Genomic DNA, 26,615 nt, shown 5'->3' with positions numbered 1-26,615 from the left:
CATAAGAAATAGGAGCAGGAGTAGGACATCTAGCCCGAGCCTGCCCCGCCATTCAATAAGATCATGGCTGATCTGTCGTGGCTCAGTTCCATTTTCCCGCCCTCTCCCCATAACCCTTAATCCCCTCTCTTATCAAAAACCCATCAACCCGCGTCTTAAAAATATTTAGCGAGGTAGCTTCCACCACTTCAACGGGCAGAGAATTCCAGAGATTCACCACCCTTTGAATGAAGAAGTTCCTCCTCAACTCCGTTCTAAACCGCCCCCCCTTTATCTTGAGGCTGTGCCCCCTAGTCCTACTGTCCTTTCTGAGCGGGAAGAGTCTCTCCACCTCTATTCTATCCATCCCATTCATCATCTTATACGTCTCAATGAGATCTCCCCTCATTCTTCTAAACTCTAACGAGGACAAGCCTAGTTTATTCAGCTTCTCCTCATAGCTCAACCCCCTCAACTCCGGTATCAGCCTAGTAAACCTCCTCTGCACTCCCTCCAAGGCCAAAATATCCTTGCGTAAGGACGGCGACCAAAACTGCACACAGTACTCCAGCTGCGGCCTCACCAATGCCCTATACAGCTGCAGCAAGACCTCCCTACTTTTATATTCAATCCCCCTCGCTATGAAGGCCAGCATCCCATTCGCCTTCCTGACCACCTGCTGCACCTGCAGGCTGGGTTTTTGCGACTCATGCACAAGGACCCCGAGGTCCCTCTGCACCGTCGCCTGCTGCAGTTTTTTGCCACGTAAGTAATAGTCCTTCCTACCATTCTTCCTACCAAAGTGGACCAAAAATAACTGCAGACAAGCCTGGATAAGGTGCGACAGCAAAAATGTTACTAATTTGAGTATCTACAGTGGTGGGGATACCTCTGCTATCGCACTGCTGGTCTTTGGTCTTCACACTGCAGAGAAAAGGGAAAACCAGCCAAATAGCTGCTCCCAATTGCTATCCTGATTGTGTGCGGATATCAGATAAGGAAAAGGAAAGGCTGATCCTCACAACCCAAAGGTCAAGCAACCATTTAACACTTGTAGCCACACCTGTACATGAAGAAAGGCCACCTTGTTCATGGCAGCTTTTTGTTCCCTTACCAATCACCTGAAGTGGAAATTGAGACCTTGTTAAATAAAAACAATTCAGTCCCAAGGTCTTTTTTTAAAACAAATTTAATGTCCTTTTAAGTTACAATTAGGCACTGCCTCTAATTACAAACAATAAATATACTAAAATAACTACGTGCTAAAGATGCATGCAAGCGTAGCGCAAACAATTGTGACGGAAACTGGAATGTGCTTTTCAGAACTGACTTCCTTTTATATAAAAAATAATTGGAGAAAAGAACTTAAGGCAAATAGTTTAGATTGCGCTCAGATGCCTACGTTAAGCTGGTTAACATTCCCTGAAAAAGGCTGGGGACAGGAGGAAAGACACACCTACTAAGATGAACTAAGTCTTGATCTACCAAAGCGGCGATGCACTCAAAAAGATGTCATTTGGATTCTGGTTTCAGTCTGTGCCGAAATACTTCTGTCCAAAATGTGTGGGTGCCACCGGATGGACCTCTGTCGCTAAAATTGTGATCTCGGGAAATTCTTCTATAATAGATTTTGCACCTTTTGAAGGAGGTGGAAAAAACGTTAATGATTTTCTGTGTTTCACATAAGCGGGACAGAAATCTGCTCTGTCCTACTTGCTATAAATATACCTTTGCACAGCTAACCTCTGTATATTAGTGCTTTGTTTGGGTTGTAATGTCTGCAGTGATTCACCAGCCCAGTGTTACAATTCTGGAGGGACACAAGTCATCACAACAGAAAAGTCAACACTTCCCCAACAATGTGCATGATCTATACCCTCGACAGCTGAAAACCAATGCACCCACTGCCCAGGTGAATCCCTCGTTTGTGTTCCACAGACTTGCTCTGAGTTGGAAGGCTCAGATTCCAGAGTGTGGGGTCAGGTCAGCTCAGACAACGGCCGCTAATGCCGGAGTGAAGGGTCAGGGAGGAACGCAAGAGTTTGGATTGGGAGAAATAGAATAGTTTGCTGAGATGGGGAGTGGCAAGTCATAGGGAGAAATTAAACGAGCTGAGGCACTGGGAGGTCAGGGCCCAATCTAAGTCAGTGAGAACACATGTGCTAGGTGACTCTGACTAGATGTGTCATAAGATGCGGGCAGTAGGATAAAAAGTAAGGTTATAAAGTTTATTTGTTAGTCACAAGTAGGCTTACATTAACACTGCAATGAAGTTATTATGAAAATCCCCTAGTCGCCACACTCCGGTGCCTGTTGAGGAGAATTTAGAATGGCCAATCCACCTGACCAGCACATTTTTCTGATTATGGGAGGAAACTCACACAGACATGGGGAGAATATGCAAACTCCACACAGACAGTGACCCAAGCTGGGAATTGAACCCCAGTCCTTGGTGCTGTGAGGTAGCAGTGTTAACCACTGCGTCACCGTGATAAGTTGAAGTTTAGAGAGAGGGAGAGAGAGCACAAGATGGGAGAACAACCAGAAAAGCATTGTGGTAATCAAGTGCAAATGTGAGAAGGGATAAGATCGTCAACATTATACCACCCTGTCCCCCATGGAATTGGAGGGACAGACAATGGAAATGTCCATTGACCTCGGGAGGGGTTTTCCGGTCTAGGGTCGAGCAAGGCTGTAAAACCTGCCCGATATCTTAAGAGAGGATACGAGGTCAAAAACCAAACTCAAGGTCAAATTCGGATGCTGAGATTGCGAACTGTCTGGATGGACCCAAGTGATGGTCGGAGTGGGGAATGGACTAGAAGAGAATGCAGTTTGGGGCAGAGACAGAATACAATATGTTTGGTCTTTGCAATGTTCCCATGCGGGAAATCACAGCTCATTCAAACCTGAGCCTGGATGTCAGACAAGCAATCTAATGATACAGAATCAACGGAGAGGTATCGGACGAGTGAACACGGGACACTGACCCCACACTGTCAGATAATGTCACCAAGAACCAAGGTGAATGAGAAAGGGAATCAGGAATGAGTCCTTGGGTGAGTTCTGAGTGGGAAAATAAACCATTGTCAAAGATACTGCTGCAACAATTAGATAGGTAAGCCTGGAAACAAGGGTTGAATCAGTTTATTTATTAGTGTCACAAGTTGGCATACATTAACACTGCAATGAAGTGACTGTGAAAATCCCCTAGTCACCCCACTCCGGCATCTGTTTGGGTACACTGAGGGAGAATCTGGCCAATACGCCTAACCAGCACGTCTTTCCGACTGAGGGGGGAAACCGGAGCATCTGGAGGAACCCCCCCCGGATCCGGGTGGGACGTGCAAACTCCATACAGACAGTGACCCAAGCCGGGAATTGAATCCGGGTCTCTGGCGCTGTGGGGCGGCAGAGCTAACCAGTGTGCCATCATGCTGCCCAAAGGTGCTTGAGAGGAGGGGGGTGTGGTTGATCACAGGGAAGATAAACCCAGCACGATTGGTCTAAAGGGGCCCGCTCTCAATGGGCCCACTTTTATAAGAAGTTAAATGTTTAGCCAGAGCGACACTGGAGTCTTCCAGGTCTGAAAGCTCCATGGGTTCCACATCCACCAATCCACAGATGCCATTTTCTCCCTGACATCACGGTGGTTAAGTGGTGAATAACCTGGCGTGTAACACCATTGCGGCCTCCTTTTATGCCCTTTTAAGGTCCTAAGGAACGTCACAGGTCTAATGTAGGAACTGCCAAATAATATCTGAGGGGGAGGCCTGGCATTGCTGAGTGCTGCTTCACTCAAGACCTGGTCTGTCACTGCTGCGTTTGAAAAAGATTATTTAACTCAATATTGTGAAATTAAAATTTCAGCTTGGGGCACCTTTTGCACCGAATGACTGGATCCAGAATTGGTGTCGGAGGGAAATGGGAATGCCCGTCTGTCATACCATTCAATCAAAAAAAAAAATGAGGGACCAACTGAGGCTAACGCCTGTTAGAATCTCTCACATTGTAACAACTTTCATACCTCTCACTTACCATGTGGAGTTGAGAAAAGGCTGAGTAAGATTATGTGGTTTGGCTGCACTCCATGTTCAATAAGAACCTTCACGGCTTCAATAACAGTGTTGCCCGTACCTGCAGGGGAGATAGAGGGCTGCAATTATCCAGAGCGGGGTGGGGGGCGGGGGGGGGGGGGGGGGGGGTCCACACTTCGAGATACAGCCGGGGTTTTACAATAATCCGACAGCTTCACTGCCTGAAACCAGCTTTTTATTTGCCCATTTCCAGCGGTGGGTTAGCACTGCTGCCTCACAGCGCCAGGGACCCGGGTTCCATTCCCAGCTCGGGTCACTGTCTGTGTGGAGTCTGCACGTTCTCCCCGTGTCTGCGTGGGTTTCCTCCGGGTGCTCCGGTTTCCTCCCACTGTCTGAAAGATGCGCGGGTTAGGTGCACTGACCCGAACAGGAGTGTGGCGACTCGGGGAATTTCATAGTAACTTCATTGCAGTGTTACTGTAAGCCTTACTTTATATTGCTGGTGGGTATGATATGGGGGTAGGGCCTGGGTGGGATTGTGTTTGGTGCAGACTCGATGGGCCGAAGGGCCTCTTTCTGCACTGTAGGGTTCTCCTATGATTACTTGTGAATAATCAATAAAACTTTAACTTTGTTTTGTTGATATAAACTAAATTCAAATTCACTGCTGGATAAGTCATAAACCCACATTCTTTATATTGCTAGCCCGACAAACTGACCATTACATTACCACAGCCAATCTTTAAAACAAGTGTATAGTTTGCCTCAAAAACCAAACGGTCCTTTTGCAAGCTAAAAACAATGATCTTTACTCTTGATTGCAATCTATACCACATTTGCCACTGTTTGACATGTCTGTGTTTGTACAAGAGTGTGGCCAATCATCTCTAAAATAACTGGTGGTTGCCCCTCTTGAAGGTTTCACTGCCGCCCATCATCCTGACATGGAAGGTATAAGGAGCCCATGTACTTGTCGCCTGAAGCTACAGTTCAGCATCGCATGAAATCTCAGATACTCTAAATAACTGGGGAGTTTCGAGGGAACGATGAGATCTGAATTTGGCCGGTTTTTGGGAAGATCAGAATTTCTGATCCAAACCTAAATGTTTAAAGAATGTTCCCGATGGTGGGGGAGTCCAGAATTAAGGGTCATAGTTTGAGGATAACGGGTTAACTTTTTAAGACTGAGGTGAGGAGAAATTTCTTCGCCCAGAGAGTGGCCAATCCGTGAAATTCATCACCACAGAAAGCAGTTGAGGCCAAAACATTGAGATTTCAAGAAGGAATAAGACATAGTTTTTTGGGGCTAGAGGGATCAAGGGATATTGTGGGGAGGAGTCAGGATGTTGAATTTGGGGAATGACCGAGCAGGCTCGAAGGGCCAAATGGTCTACCCCTGCTTTTAGTTTCTATGTTTATCAAAATTACTTTTTCATTCCCCCCCATCCACCATTGGCAGTAAGTTACATCAAGATGTCAACCTTGGCTCGGCAAAGAGTTTGCCTGAGTGAGTAGGCGAGGACTCCAGATGCTTGAATACAAATTTGAAAATGGAATTGTAGTGCACTGCTACTTGGGAGTTTGCCTCTGAGAATGATTTGTAAGATGCCCAACTATATGCCAAAATGCAATTACTTTCCAAGTCAGTGCAAAGGTTTGTGTTCTCACTATGGAATCCTGCTTTACATCTTTCCATTCTCATGTCTCTACAGAAATGAGCCCATGTGGTACCTACTCAGTATGGGGTACATTAGAAGCACTTTCCTGCGGTAGATGTCGGGTGGGAATTTTGCATAGTAAACCTTCGCTTTCTGGGTCTCTTCGTCACTTTGGATGAGGATTTTTCCGATGCGTATTGATCGACAGCAATCTCGCAGACCTTGCTCCATTGCTTCTCCTGTAAGGAGATGAATCTACATCAGCAACTTCTTCCTCCCAAGGGAGAAAAGTGGAAATATTCATTTTGAAAGATAGTCACACGTCAGCCAGGTTAATTACAAAGAACAAGAACAGTACAGCACGGGAACAGGCCCTTCGGCCCACCAAGCCTACACCAATCACGTTGTCCTATCTAGACCAACCGTCTGTATCCCTCTATTCCCCGTCTGTCCACTGTCTATCCAGGTAAGTCTTAAAAGTGGCTAATGTAACGGCCTCAACCATCTCACAGGGCAGTGCATTCCAGGCAACCCCCCCGCCCCCTCCCACCTGCCCCACCCCACCCCACCCTCTGTGTAAAAAAACTTGACCCACACATCTCCGTTGAACCTTTCCCCTCTTTACCTTGAACTTGTGCTCCCATTTCCGTCCTGGGAAAAAGCTTCCAACTGTTCACCCTATCCATACTCCACATAATTTTATAAACTTCTATCAGACCGCCCCCTCAGCCTCCGTCTTTCCAGGGAGAACAATCCCAGTTTATTCAACCTCTCCTCATCGCTAATACCCTCCATACCAGGCAACATCCCTTTTGTACTCTCTCCAAAGCAAAGCAACCAGAACTGGACACAGTACTCCAAATGCGGTTTAACCAAAGTTTAAAACAACTGTAACATAATTTGTCAATTTTTGCTCCAACCAATGAAAGCAAGCAAGCATTATGCTTTCTTCACCACCTTTTCCATCTCTTCTGTCATTTTTAAGGATCTGTGGACCTGTACTCCCAGATCTCTGTAACTGTTAACATGCTCCTTCCACTAACAATCTCCCAAACTGAAGTGTAAACATCTGTAAACACCTCATGAATTTATATAAATTTATCCAGCCTATATATACGTATTCAGCCACTTCTAATAGAGAGTATTTGGTAGGCTATGTAAATAAAAAATTAATTCAAGAGCCACTTCCCCTCCTGGGAGGTGTGAATCAATTTTCCGGAGAATCTGAATGCAGGTAAAATGCACTGATAGATGACACAAGATGAAGATAAGCCACCCCCCACAACGATGCATTGTGTGGAGATCCCCACAAGAGGCCAAAGACAAGCCACCTCCACCACTGAAAACACACCGCATGGAGGTGGGAGGGGCAGGGATGCCACCCCATGGCTGGTATTTTCCAGCTGTTCCCAAACACACAGCGGAGGGCACAGAAAGTGGAAACTTGTTCACATAGAGGGTGGTGAGTGTCTGGAACAAGCTGCCAGAGGCAGGTACTTTTAAAAAGCGTTTAGCTAGTTACATGGGTACAATGGGTGCAGAGAGACATGGGCCAATCGCGGGCAATTGGGATTAGCTTAGGGGTTTAAAAAAATGCGGCATGGACAAGTTGGGCCGAAGGGCCTGTTTCCCTGCTGTAAAAACCTCTATAATCTCTATGTCTGTATATATAGTTCAGGGTGTCACAGTGGAATTACAAAAGACAACAGAGAGGAACAAGATGGTATTCATATTTGGTCTCTTTTTGAGGCTGCCATCTTCACCACTTCTGAGGTTACATACTGAAATATTCAATATCTCCATTAAGATGGCTTAACTAATACAAATAAAACCACGTCATGGATGGCAAACACCTTTAATACTCAACCAATGGTGACTTACCACTTCTCATAATACTAACGCCACAGTTTCCCTTCTCAAACTTCACTCCATCGTACTTATGGCCTGTACAAAATTAAATTTTAATTGACGTTAGCATAGCATTATGGTCTAAATTCCCTTCCAGCACCTCACCTCATCCCATCCATAATAGCAAGCATTAATCTCAGATAGACACCACATTGCTTGACCTCTCCTTATTTTCAGCAGGACACTAGGAATCAAGTTGTGCCCAAGTATCCATTCAAGGGCTTCATGCTCAACCTCTGAATGAACACGCAGTGGTTTTCTCTAGGGACTGACTCATGGGAGGAAACTGTAACCTGCTTGAGGGGCAGGTCACTCATCCACTCTCTGCAACAAGGAGGGTCAACCAATTCAAGAAGGCTCCTTTTAAAGCTGTCTCGCACTCGTTACTTTGATAAAATGTCTTTCAATCTTAGTGGTTGAATCCCCTTCATAAGAACATAAGAAATAGGAGCAGGAGTAGGCCATCTAGCCCTTCGAGCCTGCCCCGCCATTCAATAAGATCATGGCTGATCTGAAGTGGCTCAGTTCCACTTTCCCGCCTTCTCCCCATAACCCTTAACCCCCTTGCCTACCAAAAACCTATCTACCCGCGTCTTAAATATATTTAGCGAGGCAGCCTCCACCACTTCAACAGGCAGAGAATTCCAGACATTCACCACCCTTTGAGTGAAGAAGTTCCTCCTCAACTCCGTTCTAAACTGCCCCCTCCTTATCTTGAGGCTGTGTCCTCTAGTCCTAGTTCAACTTGCAACTGTTCCTCAAAGGAAAAACCTTGGGTGACTGTCTTTGGAGTCTGCATGTTCTCCCCGTGTCTGTGTGGGTTTCCACCGGATGCTTCTCCCACAATCCAAAGATGTGCAGGATAGGTGGATTGGCCATGCTAAATTGGCCCTTAGTATTCAAGGATGTATAGGTTAGGGGGCTTAACGGGGTACATGTGTAGGGTTACAGGGATGGGTTGGATGCTAGCTTTTGGAGAGTCAGTGCAGACTTGATGGGCCAAATGGCCTCCTTTTGCACTGTAGGATTTCTATGGTTCTATGAAAAAGAATGACCTAAAAATATAAATAAATTCAGGGTCTCTGAAGGGAACGAGCATTTCGCATTTGAGTATTGTTCCACTGAGTACCTGCCTTTTAAACGACAATAAAAGCACCCTATTGGTAAGTATTCGCCTAGTCCTTTGCAAAGTAACACATTAATGTGGATCTCAGTGTGCCCTGATTACTGCCTTTATATTGTGTAACCAGCCCACATTTTGGTTTCCAGGCTGCAATGCTAGATTTAAAAAAAGCCCATAACTGCATTGCAGGGCCTGTCCTGCTGATACAGCAGAGTCAACGATCTGGCTGTGAAAAAAGCCTGACCAACACTCAAACATCTCTACCATCTTCCCCGGTACTGACCAGTCAGCCAATAGAATACATTTCCTCTCGATTAAGTGGCTTAGTCTCACTGGAAAATGAAAGTGGGTCAGTGCGATTACACATCTAGCCTTCTAAAGAAAGAATTCGAAAGGATCCAAGATTAACTAACACCCATGGTTTTGTCAAGGATTGCCAGTGTTCTGTTTTCCTTCTAACTCTCACCCATCTCTTTGACGGTGCACGCTCGTGTCCACATCACTTCTCTGTACATTGTCAAAGTCCTACTCTATGATCCCATCTGAGTGTGGCAGGTGTACTGAGGACCATTTCGACTAACTCTGTTGCTGCCTGCAGGGCGGATGGCAAAAGATTGGTATGGCGAATGTTTCACCCCTCTTCCTCGTTCAGTAGATGTCCCCAGCTGCCACCTTGGCTGTGGGTCACAGCATTCCTTCTCCTCCCGGAGTCATTTTTAATAAGGTATTCACAGACAGTTTCCTGTATCTCAGTCAAGTGTAAGCTCCCAGCGTGTGACAGCAGGCTGCTTCTATACAGTTCTGGGGACCCGACCCCAACCCTTCCCTTAGCCAACAAATACACTCCCAGAAGTGTTCAGCAGCAGGAACTTTGCATGATCTTTCCCTGCCTAACCTGCAATTACTGACGCCAATAGTTCCACCTCCACAGGGTCAGTGAGCATCAGCTACTCATTGAATGAAAGCAGTAAGTAGAATCATAGAGCAACACAGCTTGGAAACAGGGCCTTTGGCCCAGCCAGTCCAACCAGTTCTGCACTGGTGCCCTCTCAGTTAGTCCCAATTTCCCACGTTTGGTCCATATCCCTCTAATCCTTTCCCATCCATGTACTTATCCAAATGCTTTTTAAATGTTGCTATTATACCTGTCTTAACCACTTTGTCTGGCAGCTCATTCCATATGCACACCACACTCTGCATGAAGTTCTCTGCGCTCTTTCCATGTTATCAATATCTTTCTTATAGCAGGGTGACCAAAATTGTATCCAATACTCCAAGTGTGGCCTCGCCAAGGGCTTATACAACTGTAACATAATGTCCCAAATCCTATACTCAATGCCTGACTATTGAAGGCCTTTTTCACCACCCTGTATATCTGTGACGCTGCTTCCAACAAACTATGTAGTTGTACTCCTAGCTCCCTCTGTTCCTCAACACTGCCCAGGGCCCTACCAGTCACTGTATAAGGCCTATTCTGGTTTGACTTTCCAAAATGCAACACTTCACAGAAATCCAATCCTCGACCCACTTCCCTAACAGATCAAGTTCTTTCTGTAATTCCTGATAACCTTCTTCGCTATCAACGATTCCTCTTAATTTAGTATCATGTCTCTTTTAGTATCATCATTCTCTCTTCCACCTTCTTCTGTCGGGAAAAAGAGGTCGTGTACCAGCCGACTCAAGAACAGCTTCTTCCCTGCTGCCATCACACTTTCGAATGGATCTACCTAGCATTAAATTAATCTTTCTCTACACCTTAACTATGATTGTAATGTTAATTTCTGCACTGTCTTGTTTCCTTCTATGGTATGCTTTGTCTGTGTGGCGCGCAAGAAACAATACTTTTCACTGTATGTTAATACACCTGCCAATAATAAATCAAATCAAACCTGTGAGTAAGGGAGCTCACAAAACACTGCTAAGTATCTTCATTTAATGCCGGGGGTGTCATGGTAGCAGTGATTAGCACTGCTGCATCACAGCACCAGGGACCTGGGTTCAATTCTGGCCTCGAGTCACTGTCTGTGTGGAGTTTGCACATTCTCCCCATGTCTGTGTGGGTTTCCTCTGGATGCTCCAGGTTCCTCCCACAGTCCAAAGGTGTACAGGTCAGGTGGACTGACCAAGCTAAATTGCCCCTTAGTGTCAGGGGGATTAGCAGGGTAAATATGAGGAGTTACGGGGATAGTGGGTGGGATTGTTGTCAGTGCAGACTCGATGGGCTGAATGGCCTTCTTCTGCACTGTAGGTATTCTATGATTCTTTCATCTCGCTGCCAACTACAGACTCACCAACTCCCGTAAAAGTCTGTGATATCCATTCTTAACTTAAACAAAAGTGGTTTTCAACCATCAGCAGAAATTAACTGAGAAATCAAAGGAAATCGAACCAGAGATCTTTTCCATGGTCTCAATAGGAATGGAATGGAAATGATACTACTGTCCATCACACCAACATTACTGAGTGGCTGACACAGATTTGCAGAACAGGCAACATGATTTCTCCCCACCCCTCCCTGAAGAGGTGCCCCTGCCACTCCTTCAAAGAGCTCTAACCTCTAAATTGTCCAAATCAACATCTTGGCAAGGTAGCTCAGGTGCCACCATTACATATCTGAAAATTCAACCACGATGAATGGAAACTCAAAAGCAATGTGCCTTAAGATTTTTCCATTTGTGCTAACAACGGGGAAGATATCCTGCTCCGTTATGAACTCAGGAAATGTATCCTGTTGTTCTCTCCATTTCTGGTGCTCCGGTTTCCTCCCGCAGTCCAAAAATGTGCGTGTTAGGTGGATTGGCCATGCTCTTAGTGTCAGGGAGGCTAGCTAGGGTAAGTGTCCAAGGCCTGGTGCCTTGCTACAAACAAGGGGGACAACTGAGAGGGAGAAAATGGCCTTTTTTCACTTCTTAGCTTTAAGACTCTGTGACCCGCCCTCTATTTGTCTGCTCTGATCCTTTCAAACAACTGGGGGTGGGGGGGATCATTCTGACTTTAAGTGACGATGCAGGACCAACAATATCGGATCAGATGCTTATTTACATCTCTGCCGACTGCTGTGGAAAGAAAAATCAGGAGAGATTATATATACCAGGCGGATGATTGAATAACGCCCGATATATACACCATTACTGTCAAGATAACCCCTTTGATTGCCCAGTAGGTAATGATTGTGATGCTCTTCGAGGTCTTTGGTCAGTATCTGGCAAAGCAGCAAACCTTGTACCAACACAGGGCCATCTAATTGCTTATTATTAAGGCCATAAAAAAAATCCCTTTTAATCTGCAGTTTCCGAAATGGCATCTACGCAACAAAACATTTGCTATTTTGTATGACAGGCACAGTGGTGAAGTAACCGGATTACTGTAGCATCTCTGTTCCATGCTGTATGTCTAACCTGTGGGGGTTGTGACTGTACATTCAGTGTACGGTAGCTGGTTCAATCCTTCTTCGACAACTAGTCTGATCTGTAACATAATATTCCCAGTTGAAGGAATGACTTTGAGTTATACATACGTATCACTAATGTAGAAAATATTACCCTTTCACTGCACAATAAATATAAATTAAGCAATAACGTCCATTTCTTCTCTCAAAGGTTATTGAGTCAAACAGAAGTACAGTTCTTATTTCTTTAAAGACTGGTTACCCTTTGAAATATTATAACATCATTCTGGTAAACCCCACCGAACTCCTCCTCCTCATCTTTCCCGTGGTTAGCACTGCTGCCTCACAGCGCCAGAGACCCGGTTTTGATTCCCGGCTTGGGTCACTGTCAGTGTGGAGACTGCACATTCTCCCCGTGTCTGCGTGGGTTTCCTCCGGGTGCTCCGGTTTCCTCCCGCAGTCCAAAAACGTGCATGTTAGGTGGATTGGCCTTGCTCAGTTACCCCTTAGTGTCAGGGAGACCAGCTAGGGTAAATGTTGTGGGGATAGGGCCCGAGTGGGATTGTGATCGGTGCAGACTCGATGGGCCAAATGGCCTCCTTCTGCACTGCAGGGATTCCATGACCTTTCCTTTCTTGTGGGAACCCTGTCGGAGGAGGAGGTTTGATGGTTTAACAAATTAAAAACACAAATAATGACAGGTTTGTTGTAGCTACTCACCAAGCGATCAGCACAGAATACAAAGTCCCCTCTGCTTGTTGTTCTGTGGGAGGTGGAAGGGGGGTGAAAGGGAGGAAATAAAGGTAAGGCTATTTAGTAATGGATAAAAACATTCAAAATTTCAGGTATGTGAGCTCATCAAAGGGAAGGCTATTAGGGAGAGGGAATGGAATAGTTTCCCATTTTGGCAGCTTTGTCAATGTGAAGTATCTGCACTTTAGCATGATCGACTGGAGAGTGAGATCACTTCCCACTCTTGCCCAGCAGTGTGCTTCATCTCCAACCTCACAACTCCCCATTGAGCCAATGTCAATGTTTCCATTTCTCACTGCATCTACTCCACGGCTTCTCTGGGGTGTAGAGCGACCAACTAGTTCCGAATTAGAGAAAGTTAAGCATTCGTGCCACTCAGGAAGTGGGTTAACAGCCACTTGGGAAAGACTTTCAATTTATTAGTCCTAGTAGTGGTTTTTGTTAATTTTTGCATCTTCTGGGTCATACACCATTCCTTGTTGAGAGTGTGCAGAGGTGACCTGTCCATGTTGCACTAATGCCTGCAATTCTGGAATTCCCAACCTAAATCTCTCCGTCTCTCTAACATTCTTTACGATGCTTCTCAAAATCTACTGCCCTTCTAAAGCCGTGGGATCCAAGATGGCTGTCAGGGCTTGATTTGACATCTTATTGGAAGATGGTGCTTCTGACAGTGCTGCATTCTAGCTGTTCTGTATTGATTATGTCTTCAGGTCTCTGAAGTGGGACTTAAGTCTGTGATTTCTGGCTCAGAGGCTCAAGGTGGCACCTTATTATGAAGCATTGGCACAATAACGCAGTGTTAGCACTGCTGCTCCACAGCACCAGGGACCCAGGTTCAATTCCCAGCCTGGGTCACTGTCTGTGTGGAGTTTGCATGTTCTCCCCGTGTCTGCGTGGGTTTTCTCCGGGTGCTCCAATTTCCTCCCACATTCTGAAAGACGAACAGGTGCCAGTCTGTGGCCATTAGGGGAATTTCACAGTAACTTCATTGCAGTGTTAATGTAAGCCTACTTGTGACACTAATAAATTTTAAATTTTTAATTTGGCATGTCAGCCAACTTTTACAGATGCACCATCGAAGGCATTCTTTCTAGTTGTACCACAGTTTGGTGTGGGCTCTTGCTCTGCCCAAGACCGCAAGAAACTACAAAAGGTCGCGAACGTAGCCCAATCCATCACACAAACCAGCCTCCCATCCATTGACTCTGTCTACACTTCCCGCTGCCTTGGCAAAGCAGCCAGTATAATTAAGGACCCCACGCATCCTGGACATTCTCCCTTCCACCTTCTTCCTTCGGGAAAAAGATACAAAAGTCTGAGGTCACGTATCAAGCAACTCAAGAACAGCTTCTTTCCTGCTGCCATCAGACTTTTGAATGGACCTACCTTGCATTAAGTTGATCTTTCTCTACACCCTAGCTAACACTACATCTGACTCTCTCCTTTCCTTCTTTATGAACAGTATGCTTTGTCTGTACAGCACACAAGAAACAATACTTTTCACTGTATACCTATACATACGAAAACAATAAATCAAATCAAATCAAAGTATTGCACAGAGTTCCATAAATTCATTTAACTCACCTCACCCAGAAAATGGGCAGGAAAACCTCCCATTTTCCCATCCATTGTGCATTTAGATTTATTTTGGGAAAATCACACCTCTGGTGTTGATGACAATAGCACAATACTTTTGACAAGAAGGTGCCCATAGTCACCGCCTCAACATCAACGGCAGCAGAGGGGCATCACACAGGTTCCAGAACTTCTCAGTCCTCCTGGTCAGGGAGTATGCAGTGTTCCCTCTGCAGGAAGCCCAGTCATGCGGCTATTGCAGTGGTGAGGTGGAGTCTACTTGAGTCAGTTAGCCCTTAATTCTGAGAGGATGGCTACCTTGTTGGCCCCAAAATCAACACCATTTCAGGTGGCTGGCAAAGAGACGGCCTGTAGATGCTGGGGTGACCAGGGTCAAGGACGCAATGAGTGGCAGAGGTGTGGGCTGGATGCTACCCTGTAAGTTGGCTCAGTGCACGGGAGTGAGTGTCCAGCCCACGTCGAGTGCCAACCATGACTGCAAAACGGTCGTGCTTGGACCTACATCACTCGTGGTCTCAAGGAGGCATAGCTGTGTGGTGGAATCCCCTCTGAGGGTACCCCAAGCCCCGAACCCCTCCCCCCAGGGTCTGGAGCCCCACTGTCTGAGCCACCTCACGGAAATCCCCTCCGTGCCCTTTGCCACTGTACGGAGGTGTTTCCTGTATGGGTGGCTGCGGCACACCTTCCACTCCCGTGCCCTCACTCTCGGCAGCAGAGGTCCCCAATGGAGGTCCCTCTACAGAGGGGTGTTCCCCTTTAACGTCGGGGATCTCGGGTGCTGCATACAGCAGTCGCAGACAAACGCAGGTTACATCGCTTCATCCACTTCAAATAAACCTGCCCTTTTTGCAGTCTTGTGGAGTCCGTCAACCATGTTTATAAAGGGTGTTTTAGACTGCGCTCCCTTTTTTAGTTATTTTAAAAAATCTTTTGTTACTATTTGTTTGCACTTCAGCCTCACACTCCTGATCTGTGGGCACCCGGTGCGGAGGGGCTGGGGAGGCGGAGGATCTCCTCGGGAACCTGTTCCTGAGTCCGGCCAAAGTTGCCATCAACAGGTCCAGGAGCGGGTGACAGAGGGAGGGGTTGTCCGACTGGACTGTCTGCCCCTCCACTGTGGCTACATTTGCGGCTGGGTGTCACTGGAGAAGGAGCACGCGGTATCCATGGAAACCATCGCGGCCTCCCATGCCTGTTGGACATCGCTGGGGTTGGAGTTATTGGCCCCTTTTGGTTTGATGTTTTAAGTTTCAGTTGTATTTTGTTTTTGTTTCGGGCGGCTTGGAGTTCAGGGGCTGCCCTTCCTGCTTTGTCCCTCAGTTCATTTAATTTAGTTTATTTGGTTTAAGTCAAAAGAGCGGCAGGGACTGGTGTGCGTACACCCGGTAATGGTTTTACTTTGCGTTCTGTAAATAAACTATGTTCCTTTCCAGTCAAGCATCCTGAGTTATTTCAATGCTCCTTGTGTAAAACATCCAATTTATAAGAACATAAGAAATAGGAGCAGGAGTAGGCCATCTAGCCCTTCGAGCCTGCCCCGCCATTCAATAAGATCATGGCTGATCTGTCGTGGCTCAGTTCCACATTCCCGCCCTCTCCCCATAACCCTTAATCCCCTCGCTTATCAAAAACCCATCAACCCGTGTCTTAAAAATATTTAGCGAGGCAGCCTCCACCACTTCAACGGGCAGAGAATTCCAGAGGTTCACCACCCTTTGAGGGAAGAAGTTCCTCCTCAACTCCGTTCTAAACCGCCCCCCCTTTATCTTGAGGCTGTGCCCCCTAGTCCTACTGTCCTTTCTGAGCGGGAAGAGTCTCTCCATCTCTATCCTATCCATCCCATTCATCATCTTATACGTCTCAATGAGATCTCCCCTCATTCTTCTAAACTCTAACGAGTACAAGCCTAGTTTATTCAGCCTCTCCTCATAGCTCAACCCCCTCAACTCCAGTATCATCCTAGTAAACCTCCTCTGCACTCCCTCCAAGGCCAAAATATCCTTGCGTAAGTACGTCGCCCAAAACTGCACACAGTACTCCAGCTGCGGCCTCACCAATGCCCTATACAGCCGCAGCAAGACCTCCCTACTTTAATATTCAATCCCCCTCGCTATGAAGGCCAGCATCTCATTCGCCTTCCTGACCACCTGCTGCACCTGCAGGCTGGGTTTTTGCGACTCATGCACAAGGACCCTGAGGTCCCTCTGCACCGTCGCCTGCAACATTCAATTTTCTTCCAACACTTCCGACACCAATGATAGATTTGTAACTACAAGCACTCTAATCCAATGTTACACTGAACAAACACTGCCCTTCCTTTCCAGACAAGGGGCATACACGCGGTGGGTCATGCGAGGGCTGCCCTTGGACGTTTCGGGAGTAGTCTAGTGCTTCACGTTGTTAGTGTACGCTTAAACTGGACCAGCTGACGGGCAACACGACAGCTCAGTGATTATCACTGTTTGCTGTGCAGATACATTGATTTGGGCCGGTGTCTGTGGGAGTTTGCACATTCTCCCCGTGCTTGCGTGGGTTTTCTCCGGGTGCTCCGGTTTCCTCCCACACCCCAAAGATGTGCTCTTAGGCTGATTGGTGTAACAAATTGTCCCTAAATTAGTCTCCCCTCAATCTGGTTTCCAATGTGGAGTGCCATAAGTGTAGACAAGGGTCATGGGTGGAAGAGGGGACTCACAATGTTGAAATGGCGGTGCGGGCTCGTTGGGCCTAAGGGCCTGTTTCCCGTGATTTGGAAGCGAAAACCTAAATTTATTCCACCAATGTGTTTTCATACTTCAAATGGGTGTAAGTATCTGACACAGCCACTATTACACTTTACTGAAATCACATTAAGATATGTTCAGTAAATGTTTTGAACATGTAATTACTTATATATAGGCCTGGTAGTCATTAATAAATGCTGCATTTATAACAGTTTTTAATGACTCCATACTGTAATTCTAATGCAGTAATGAAAGTTAGACTCGAAAATAAAACTGGCTGAGTTTACAGCACCTTGGCTTCGGAGAGTTCCTATCGTCCGGAATGACAAATTAAAATGTCAAAATGAAAATAAATTGCAAATGCTAAGAATCTGATTTATAATAGAAAATGGTGAAAATATTTAGAAGACCTTACAATTATCTGTAAGGAGAAATTGACCTTTTTGTATATGCAACATTCCACAGACCATATTCCAAGGAAGGATCGAATCATTGAATCCCACAGTGCAGAAGGAGGCCATTCAGCCCATCGAGTCTGCATCAACCCCAGTCCCACACAGGCCCATAACCCCATGCATTTATACTAGTTACTCCCCCTAACACTAAGCGGCAATTCTGCATGGCCAATCCACCTAACCAGCTCATCATTGGACTGTGGGAGGAAACTGGGGCACCCGGAGGAAACCCACGTAGACACGAGGAGAATGTGCAAACTCCACACAGACAGTGACCCGAGGCCAGAACTGAACCCAGATTCCTGGTGCTGTGAGGCAACAGTGCGAACCACTGTCTCATTGTGCCGCCCTAGGATATATCACCAAAGCCTCAGTCACCTCTTCTCATTTTTTTATTCATCTGTGGGACATAGAACATTACAGCGCAGTACAGGCCCTTTGGCCCTCGATGTTGCGCCGACCAGTGGAACCAATCTAATGACCCTCTAACCTAAACTATTCCAATGTTATCCATGTGCCTATCCACTCCTAATTCCAGATATATTTTAATGAATTCAAATTCCACCACCTGCCATGACAGGATTTGAACCCGGGTCCCCAGAACATTAGCTGAGTGTCAAGATTAATGCTGGCACAGTGGTTAGCACTGCTGCCCCACAGCTCTGGGGACCTGGGTTCAATTCCCGGCTTGGGTCACTGTCTGTGTGGAGTTTGCATGTTCTCCCTGTGTCTGCGTGGGTTTCCTCCGGGTGTTCCGGTTTCCTCCCACAGTCCAAAGATGTGTGCGTTTAGGTTGATTGGCCGTGCTAAATTGCCCATTGTGTCCCAGGATCTGTAGGTTAGAGGGATTAGCAGGGTAAATTTGTGGAGTTGTGGGGATAGGGCCTAGGGTGGAATTGCTGTCGGTGCAGACTCGATGGGCCAAATGGCCTCCTTCTGCACTGGAGGGACTCTATGAACAGTCTAGTGATAATTCCACTAGGCCATCACCTTGACAGATGTTGGCTGTCCTTCAAAAAAGAATATCTCTGTTCACAAGTTATTACAGATAATCAATGAATTCACCATCCACATGACTGTCAATTCTGTTAACATGGAACTTGTGATACTCCTGATCCTGTAATGATTCCTGTAATATTATGGTCTTAATTTCCAATGTTTCAGTCACCACCCCAAACTCCAGTCCCTAGCCAGTGACTCCATCCCCCTCTCTGGCAATTGTCTAAGGATAAACTAGACTGTTCACAAGCTTGCCATCCTATTTGACCAAGAGTTGAGCTTCCTACACCGTATCCTTGCAGTCACTAAGACTGCCTTTTTTTAATTAGTGTCACAATTAGGCTTACATTAACACTGCAATGAAGTTATTGTGAAAATGCCCTAGTCATCACACCCCGGCACCTGTCCAGGTACACTGAGGGAGAATTTAGCATGGCCAATGCATCCAACCAGCAAGTATTTTGGACCGTGGGAGGAAATGAAGCACCTGGAGAAAACCCACACAGCCATGGGGAGAATGTGCAGGCTCCAGATAGACAATGACCCAAGCCAGGAATCAAACCCGGGTCCCTGGCGCTGTGAGGCAGCAGTGCTAACCGCCGTGCCACCTACATGCACCTTGGTAACATACTTGCTTCAGCTTGTGGGCTGCTGAAAATCTTGTACATGCCTTTGTTACCTCCAGACTCGACTATTCAATGCTGTCCTAGTCAGCCTTCATGAGCTTGAGTTATCCAAAACCCTAGTGGCCATACCTTACCTCACAACAAGTCATTCTCCTCTCACCCATGGTCCAGCAAAGCCTCAATTCTCATCATTATCTTTACTATGACTACACTTGAAAAAGTACTTTATTGACAATGAAACATCCAGTGGTCATGAAAAGGAGAATATAAATCAAGTCATTATTTTCTTTAAATCACAATGGCCTCACTATCTCTATTACCTCCTCCAATTCTACAACTCTCGGAGCTTTCTGTAATTCTTCAAATCTGGCCTATGAACATTCCTGATTTTTATCACTCCAGCTGTGCTTTCAGCTGTCTAGGCCCCAACCTCTGGAATTCCCTCCCTCAAGTTCTCCACCCCTCTATCTTTCTCTCCTACTTTGAGTCGCTCATTTAAACCTTGTCTTTGGCTAAGTTTTTACCTACCATCTGCATAGGTGGTATGGTGTTAAATTTGCCTGATTACATTGCTAAAGCAAAGGCAAAATCCTGTGGATGCTGGAATCTGAAACAAGAACAGAAAATGCTGGAAAAATCTCAGCAGGTCTTACAGCATCTGTGGAGAGAGAATAGGGCCAACGTTTCGAGTCTGGATGACCGTTTGTCAGAGCTGTGCATCTCTCCACAGATGCTGTCAGCTCTGCTGAGATCTTCCAGCACTTTCTGTTTTTTTCTATCCATTCATGGACATGGGAGTCACTGCTGGCCAGCATTCACTGCCCATCCCTAGTTGCCTGAGGCCAGTTGGGAATCAACCACATCGCTGAGGCTCTAGAGTCACATGTAGGCCAGACCAGCTAAGGCCAGCAGATTTCCTTCCCTAAAGGACATTAAGGCGGGTTTTTCCAACAATGGTTTCATGGACATCAGTAGATTCTTAATTCCAGATTTTTGCTTTATTGAATTCAAATTCCACCGTCTGCCGTGGCAGGATTCGAACCTGGATCCCCAGAACATTAGCTGAGTTTCTAGACTAATAGCCTAGTGATAATACCACTAGGCCATCGCCTCCCCCTTTTTGTTGTGCTCCTGGAGTGCCTTGGAATATTTTTAGTGCATTAAAGGCACTGTATAGATGCAAGTTGCTGTTATTTCTAATCACTTCAATCACTTAACTGTGCATAATAGGATCGAAAATTGGATTAAAGAATTAGTATTCATACATTGCTAGATCACACCTTCAGAATAACTCGGACTGCTTCATGTCAACAGGCTACTTTTTGCTGTCCAGTCGCTTATAATAAAAATAAAGCAAGGTGTATGATAATTTGCACAGAGGGAATTTGCAACTCTTGGTAACAGAGTGCTAAATCTGTATATCCTGCCACTGGAAACTACCAGAGAACTATTTTTATTTCCGCTCTTCTGCCACTATTAGGCTCACACGTGATAAATCATGCTTCTCCCTCATGTGCCATGATCTACTTCTCGCCATCACATTATTGCTGAGTTGGGGCCACTGGAGGCAGCATCCACATTCTCCCCTTTCCCAATTTCACCCACAGAGTGGGGAAGTGACAGGTACACACCACCTGACAACAACAGGCCATCATTTACTTTTCACAAACACACACATCCCCTTGTGTGTTTTTCTCCTGGGGAAACCCCCTGTTGATAACTTCCATCAAAGTGATTATTGATTATCATTTACACCAAAAATGATCAGGAGGGCAATACTCCAATTTTTTCTATACCAACAAATATTAATTTTCTGGAAAGCCTTAATGCCATTCTAAAGTATCATGATTTTGACCTTCTTTGATTAATAAAATTTCCTTCAGACCCTGAACCATCTCTTGTCAAAAAAACTGCTGAAAAAAATATGACTTCAAACTTAACACATGTAATTTCAACTTCACAGAATTGTTCCAATGGAATTCCAAAAATTGGTGGGGGAAGTGAGTCAGACTGCAGGCTGGTATAACAACAATAACAATTTGTACTTACATAGTTTCTTTAATGTGTATAACCACCCCAAAACATTCCACACTAATAGTCCTTTGTACTTTGTATTGATGCTGCAATTCTAGTGCAGACACAGCTTGCATCTAGTGTAAGAATGGGCTTCACTGACAGGTACCAACCAACTCAAGGACAGCTTCTTCCTTGCTGCCATCAGACTTTTGAATTTTGACCTTATATTAAGTTGGTCTTTCTCTACACGATAGCTTTGACTGCAACACTATATTCTGCATCCTCTCCTTTCCTTCTCCTGTGTACTTTACAAACAGTATGTTCTGTCTGTAACAGCTTGCAACAAGTAATACTTTTCACTGCATCCCAATTGATATGACAATAATAAATCAACTCAATTCAGTTTCCCTGACAATTCAGGTATAATAAAGTAACTGAATCATGCTGACCAGATGAACCCAGGTTGGATTCCTGATCTGCATTGTTAGGCATTTCTATCAGGATTAGAATGGCTGTTAGTGGTGGGCAGCACATAGAACATAGAACACTACAGCACAAACAGGCCCTTCGGCCCACAAGTTGCGCCGATCATATCCAGGCCTATCTATAACTCTCAATCCCATTAATTCCCATGTACTCATCCAGAAGTCTCTTAAAAGACCCCAGTGAGTTCGCCTCTATCACCACCAACAGCAGTCGATTCCACTCAGTCACCACCCTCTGAGTGAAAAACTTACCCCTGATATCTCCTCTGTACCTGCTCCCCAGCACCTTAAACCTGTGTCCTCTTGTAGCAACCATTTCAGCCCTGGGAAATAGCCTCTGAGAATCCACCCTATCTGTACCTCTCAACATTTTATAAACCTCTATCAGGTCCATGTGAAGGAGAAGAAGCACATGGTTCTTGCTCTTGTTTGTAGCTTCACTGAGCTCTGCTGGTACGTCTCTTAAGGAAGTTCTCCTAAGAATAACTTCAAGCTCAGCTATGCTGCTCATTCCCCTACCTTTTGCTGGAATACTAGGTGGCATGGTGGCACAGTAGTTAATACTATTGCCTCACAGCACCAAGGACCTGGGTTCGATTCCCAACTTGGGCCACTGTCTGTGTGAAGTTTGCACATTCTCCCCGTGTCTGCGTGGGTTTCCTCCGGGTGCTCTGGTTTCCTCCCATAGTTTAAAGACATGCAGGTTAGGTGCACTGGCCATGCTAAATTCTCCCTCAGTGTACCCGAACAGGAGTGTGGCAACTAGGGGAATTTCACAGTAACTCCATTGCAGTGTTAATGTAAGCCTACTTGTGAGTAATAAATAAACTTTTTACTTCACTGAATAACCGCCAGTGGATCAATGCCTGGGCTTTGCAACATGAAGACTGCCCACCTCTGGGTGAGATAGTGAGGGTTCTTGATGCCCAGTCAACCCCCTCCAGCACAGAGTAGAAAACTGACAAAGAAAATATAGGAGTGCACGAAAACACTGACATTCCCAACAAAATGACTCAAACGTGAACAATTATTTTTTTGCTTCAGATTCCAGCATCCACAGTATTTTGCCTTTATCTTATTAACTACTGCTAGGTTCAGATAAAATATTGGACTGATAGCAGGGGTCACCTTTTAAACCAAAATACCCCTGGATTTAGATAAGCAAAAATAAAAACAGGTAACCTTCAAATAACTTTGAATTTATAGAAACAGAAAATGATGGAAAATCTTAGCGGGTCTGACAGCATCTGTGGGGGGAGTACAGAGCCAATGTTTCGAATCTGGGTGACCCTTCGTCAGAGTTCTGGGTGGCACGTTAGGTGCTGCCTCACAGTGCCAGGGACCCAGATTCGATTCCCAGCTTGGGTCACTGTGCGGAGTCTGCACATTCTCCCCATGTCTGCGTGGGTTTCCTCCGGTTTCCTCCCACAGTCGGAAATGCGTGCTGGTTAGGTGCACTGGCCATGCTAAATTCCTCCTCAGCGTACCCGAGCAGGCACTTGAGTGTGGCGACTTTTGCAGTAACTTCATTGCGGTGTTAATGTAAGTCTACTTGTGGCACTAATAAATAAAGTAACTTTTTTCAAAGTAAAATACAGAGTGGGGGGGGGCGGTGGGGGAATCATTTATCCAAAGTGTTCAGCCATGATTTATTGAATGGTGGGGCAGGCTCGAAGGGCGAGATGGCCTACTCTTGCTCCTATTTCATATGTTCTTATTAAATAGTGCTACCCAAATGAGTGCAGGGATCTCCAATGCTGCACGTGTACTGAATTCAAAAGGTGGGGGGAAATAAACCCCTGATAAACAGTGTGATCTCTGATAACACAGTTAACCCATAACAAGACAGAGAAAAAAAAACACATACACACAGAAAAAAAAAAATCAGCAAATGGTGCAATAATCAGACAAAAGTGCTGGCAAGGGCAAGCAGGTCTACAAAGCATGGGATGGGGGAAGAGATTTCCAGCACCCACTGATTCTATACCCAGGGTAATATTCTATACCCCTGCTCCAAGTGACAATAAAACGATTGTGGATTTCCACCTCCCCCCCCCCCAAAAAAAAACAAGCCGCGCAACAATGAGGAAGAGAGATTTGTCCAGGAGTTTCTAGGTGGCTTCCTGCCAGCGATGTATATGCATGGGGCTATAAAGTCTCCTCCAGCAAGTCCCCACTCAGAAGGAGGCCTGAAGCACACACACACACACACACACACACAGAGAGGGAGGGAAAGGCCAGGCACTGCCTCTCTCCCACCCCAACCCACCGCCACTTACTTGTCCCTGATGATGGTCTGCAGCTCCCTGATCTGATCGTTCATGGGCAGCAGTTTCAGCTGCGCCGCGATGGGTTCGGGCTCCGCGCTGCCGGCGAACCTCACTTGCTTGGGCAGCAGCGAGTGGCTCTGCTCCGAGTGACTGAGCTGCTGCTGCTGCTGCTGCTGGGCGTTCTGGCAAGGCATGATGCTGCTGGCAATGGGAAAATCAGCTTCCATAGACAGGAACAACCTTCCCCGTCTCTCTCTCTCTGTCTCCCTCCCTCCCTCTCCACCGCTCACTCACCCACCCCCCTTTTCACCCAACACACACACACACACCCCCAAATCTACCAGCTTAAACCAGAGCCAAAGGAACACTCCACGCTTTCTCTGCCCCTTTATTTCCTGGCTCCACCTGCCGGCTCCAGTGTTATAACGAGTCGGTGACTCACTCACTGCAGCGTCACCATAAATGTAGCGCATTTCCTGGAGATTTTTTACCCCCAACTCCTCCTCCTCCTCCTCTCTGTCTTGAAGCACGTTGATTACAGTGTTCTTGGTGCCCCTGCTCTTCTCCCTCAGTGTGGGCCATCCAAGGGTGGCACAGCGTGGGTCAGCACCGCTGCCTCGCAGCGCCAGGGAGCCGGGTTTGACTCCTGGCTCGGGTCACCGCCTGTGCGGGGTCTGCACATTCTCCCCGTGCCTGCGTGGGTTTCCCCTGGGCGCTCCAGTTCCCTCCCACAGTCCAAAAGGTGTGCTGGCCAAGTGCACTGGCTGTGCTAAATTCTCCCTCCGTATTTTTTCCCCCCCAAAAAAATATACTTTATTCATAAAAATCTCAAATAAACCATTGCAAATCTACATTTCTTTGAATTGCAAACAGTACAGAATTAAACCTTTTTACAGTTCTATACAAATTACAGTCATAACATTTCAGACCTTAAAACTATGTACATGCCTCGAAAATTACTGTGTGCCACTATTTCCCAGACTGGCACACAGTTTCTCCCTCAGTGTACCTGAACAGGCACCATGTGGCAACTAGGTGATTTTCACAGTAAATTAATTGCGGTGTTAATATAAGCCTACTTAAATAAAGCTTTTAAGTGAACATTGTCAGCAGTGACCTTTTCTCTAAAGGAAAAAACTTTAAAACTTGTAAATACTGAAGAATTTTTTGACTAATGGTCCCTCTAATTGTTGTTACTGTGTTCAAATCTTTTGTTTGATTTATTATGACACATTAATTAGCATTCAGTGAAAAATATTGTTTCTTGTGTGCTGTACAAAGCATACCATTCATAGAGTACATCGGGGAGAAGGAAAGTAGAGGGTGCAGAATGTGGTGTTACAGTCATAGCGAGGGCGTAGAGAAAGATTAACTTAATGCAAGGTAGGTCCATTCAAAAGTCTGATGGCAGCAGGGAAGAAGCTGTTCTTGAGTCGGTTGGTATGAGATCTCAGACTTTTGTATCCTTTTCCCAATGGAGGAAGGTGGAAGAGAGAATGTCCTGGGTATGTGGGGTCCTTGACTATGCTGGCTGCTTTTTTCAGGCAGCGAGACGTGTAGATGGAGTCAATGGACAGGAGGCTGGTTTGAGTGATGGACTGGGCCATGTTCACACCCCTTTGTAGTCTCTTGCGGTCTTGGGCAGAGCAGGAGCCATACCAAACTGTGATATATGTTTTCTGTGATGCATCTGTAAAACTTCACACATTGATTGTATTGATAGGTTATGGCACATTGAATTAATAAATATGGATTATTATATCCATGGTTCAATATTGACATTAATTCTTTGCTTTACTGCAAAGTAGAATAGTTGGGGAGGTGCTGGTGTAGTGGCACTACTACACCATATGGATGGCTGATCTAAAAGTTTAGAGCCCATGGGATCCAGGGCAAATTGGATCCAAATTGGCTTCTTATTAGGAGGCAAAGGGTGATGGTGGAGGGCTGCTTTTGTGATTGGAAGCCTATGAGCAACAGGAATCGGTGCTCAAACCCTTATTGTTTGTTATATAGATTAATAACTTGAATGTGAATGTAGAAGATATAATTCGTAAGTTTGCAGATGCCACAAAAATTGGTGGTGTTGTTGATAGTGAGGAGGACAGTCTTAGGCTATAGACTAATGCTGATCGGCTGATAAATTGGGCAGAGCAATGGCGGATGGAACTTAATCTGATAAGTGTGAGGTTTTGTATTTTGGGAGGTTTAATAAGAGTCGGATATACACCGTGGAACATTGAGAAATAAAGGACTTGGTGTAAAAGTCACTGTCTGTGCGGAGTTTGCATGGCCTCCCCGTGTCTGTGTGGGTTTCCTTCGGGTGCTCCAGTTTCCTCCCACAGACTGAAAGACGTGCAGGTTAGGGTGCATTGGCCATGCTAAACTCTCCCTCAGTGTACCCCAACAGGTGCCAGAGTGTGGTGACTAGGGGATTCTCACTGTAACTTCATTGCAGTGGTAATGTAAGCCTGCTTGTTACCCTGATCAATGATCTTTAAGCCTTGCTGCAGTGCTGGTCAATGATGTTGACCAGGGCTGACGCTGAGCTCCCTGCAGCCCGGGTCAGCTGGTGCTGGGGGGCGGGGGGTTTCCCACA

General features: G+C 45.9%; 1 protein-coding gene across 1 annotated transcript; it reads right to left on the bottom strand.

Annotated features, from left to right (window-relative positions):
• Nucleotides 1–1,158: 1,158 nt before the first annotated feature.
• uprt (uracil phosphoribosyltransferase (FUR1) homolog (S. cerevisiae)) lies at nucleotides 1,159–24,282 on the bottom strand. Its single transcript, XM_080188274.1, has 7 exons — nucleotides 24,026–24,282; nucleotides 12,814–12,856; nucleotides 12,104–12,173; nucleotides 7,556–7,618; nucleotides 5,752–5,913; nucleotides 4,018–4,116; nucleotides 1,159–1,615 (listed from the first exon to the last, which is right to left on the bottom strand). Exons 1-7 carry the CDS (start codon nucleotides 24,241–24,243, stop codon nucleotides 1,509–1,511), a joined length of 762 nt encoding a protein of 253 aa, XP_080044400.1. The 5' UTR covers nucleotides 24,244–24,282; the 3' UTR covers nucleotides 1,159–1,508.
• Between the last annotated feature and the right edge of the window lie 2,333 nt (nucleotides 24,283–26,615).

Source organism: Carcharhinus amblyrhynchos, chromosome 4 (assembly GCF_965287045.1).
Source record: "Carcharhinus amblyrhynchos chromosome 4, sCarAmb.v2.hapA, whole genome shotgun sequence".
Classification (NCBI taxonomy): Eukaryota; Metazoa; Chordata; class Chondrichthyes; order Carcharhiniformes; family Carcharhinidae; genus Carcharhinus; species Carcharhinus amblyrhynchos.
Note: the sequence above shows the minus strand (reverse complement) of the source record. Positions and strands in the feature narration are given on the sequence as shown.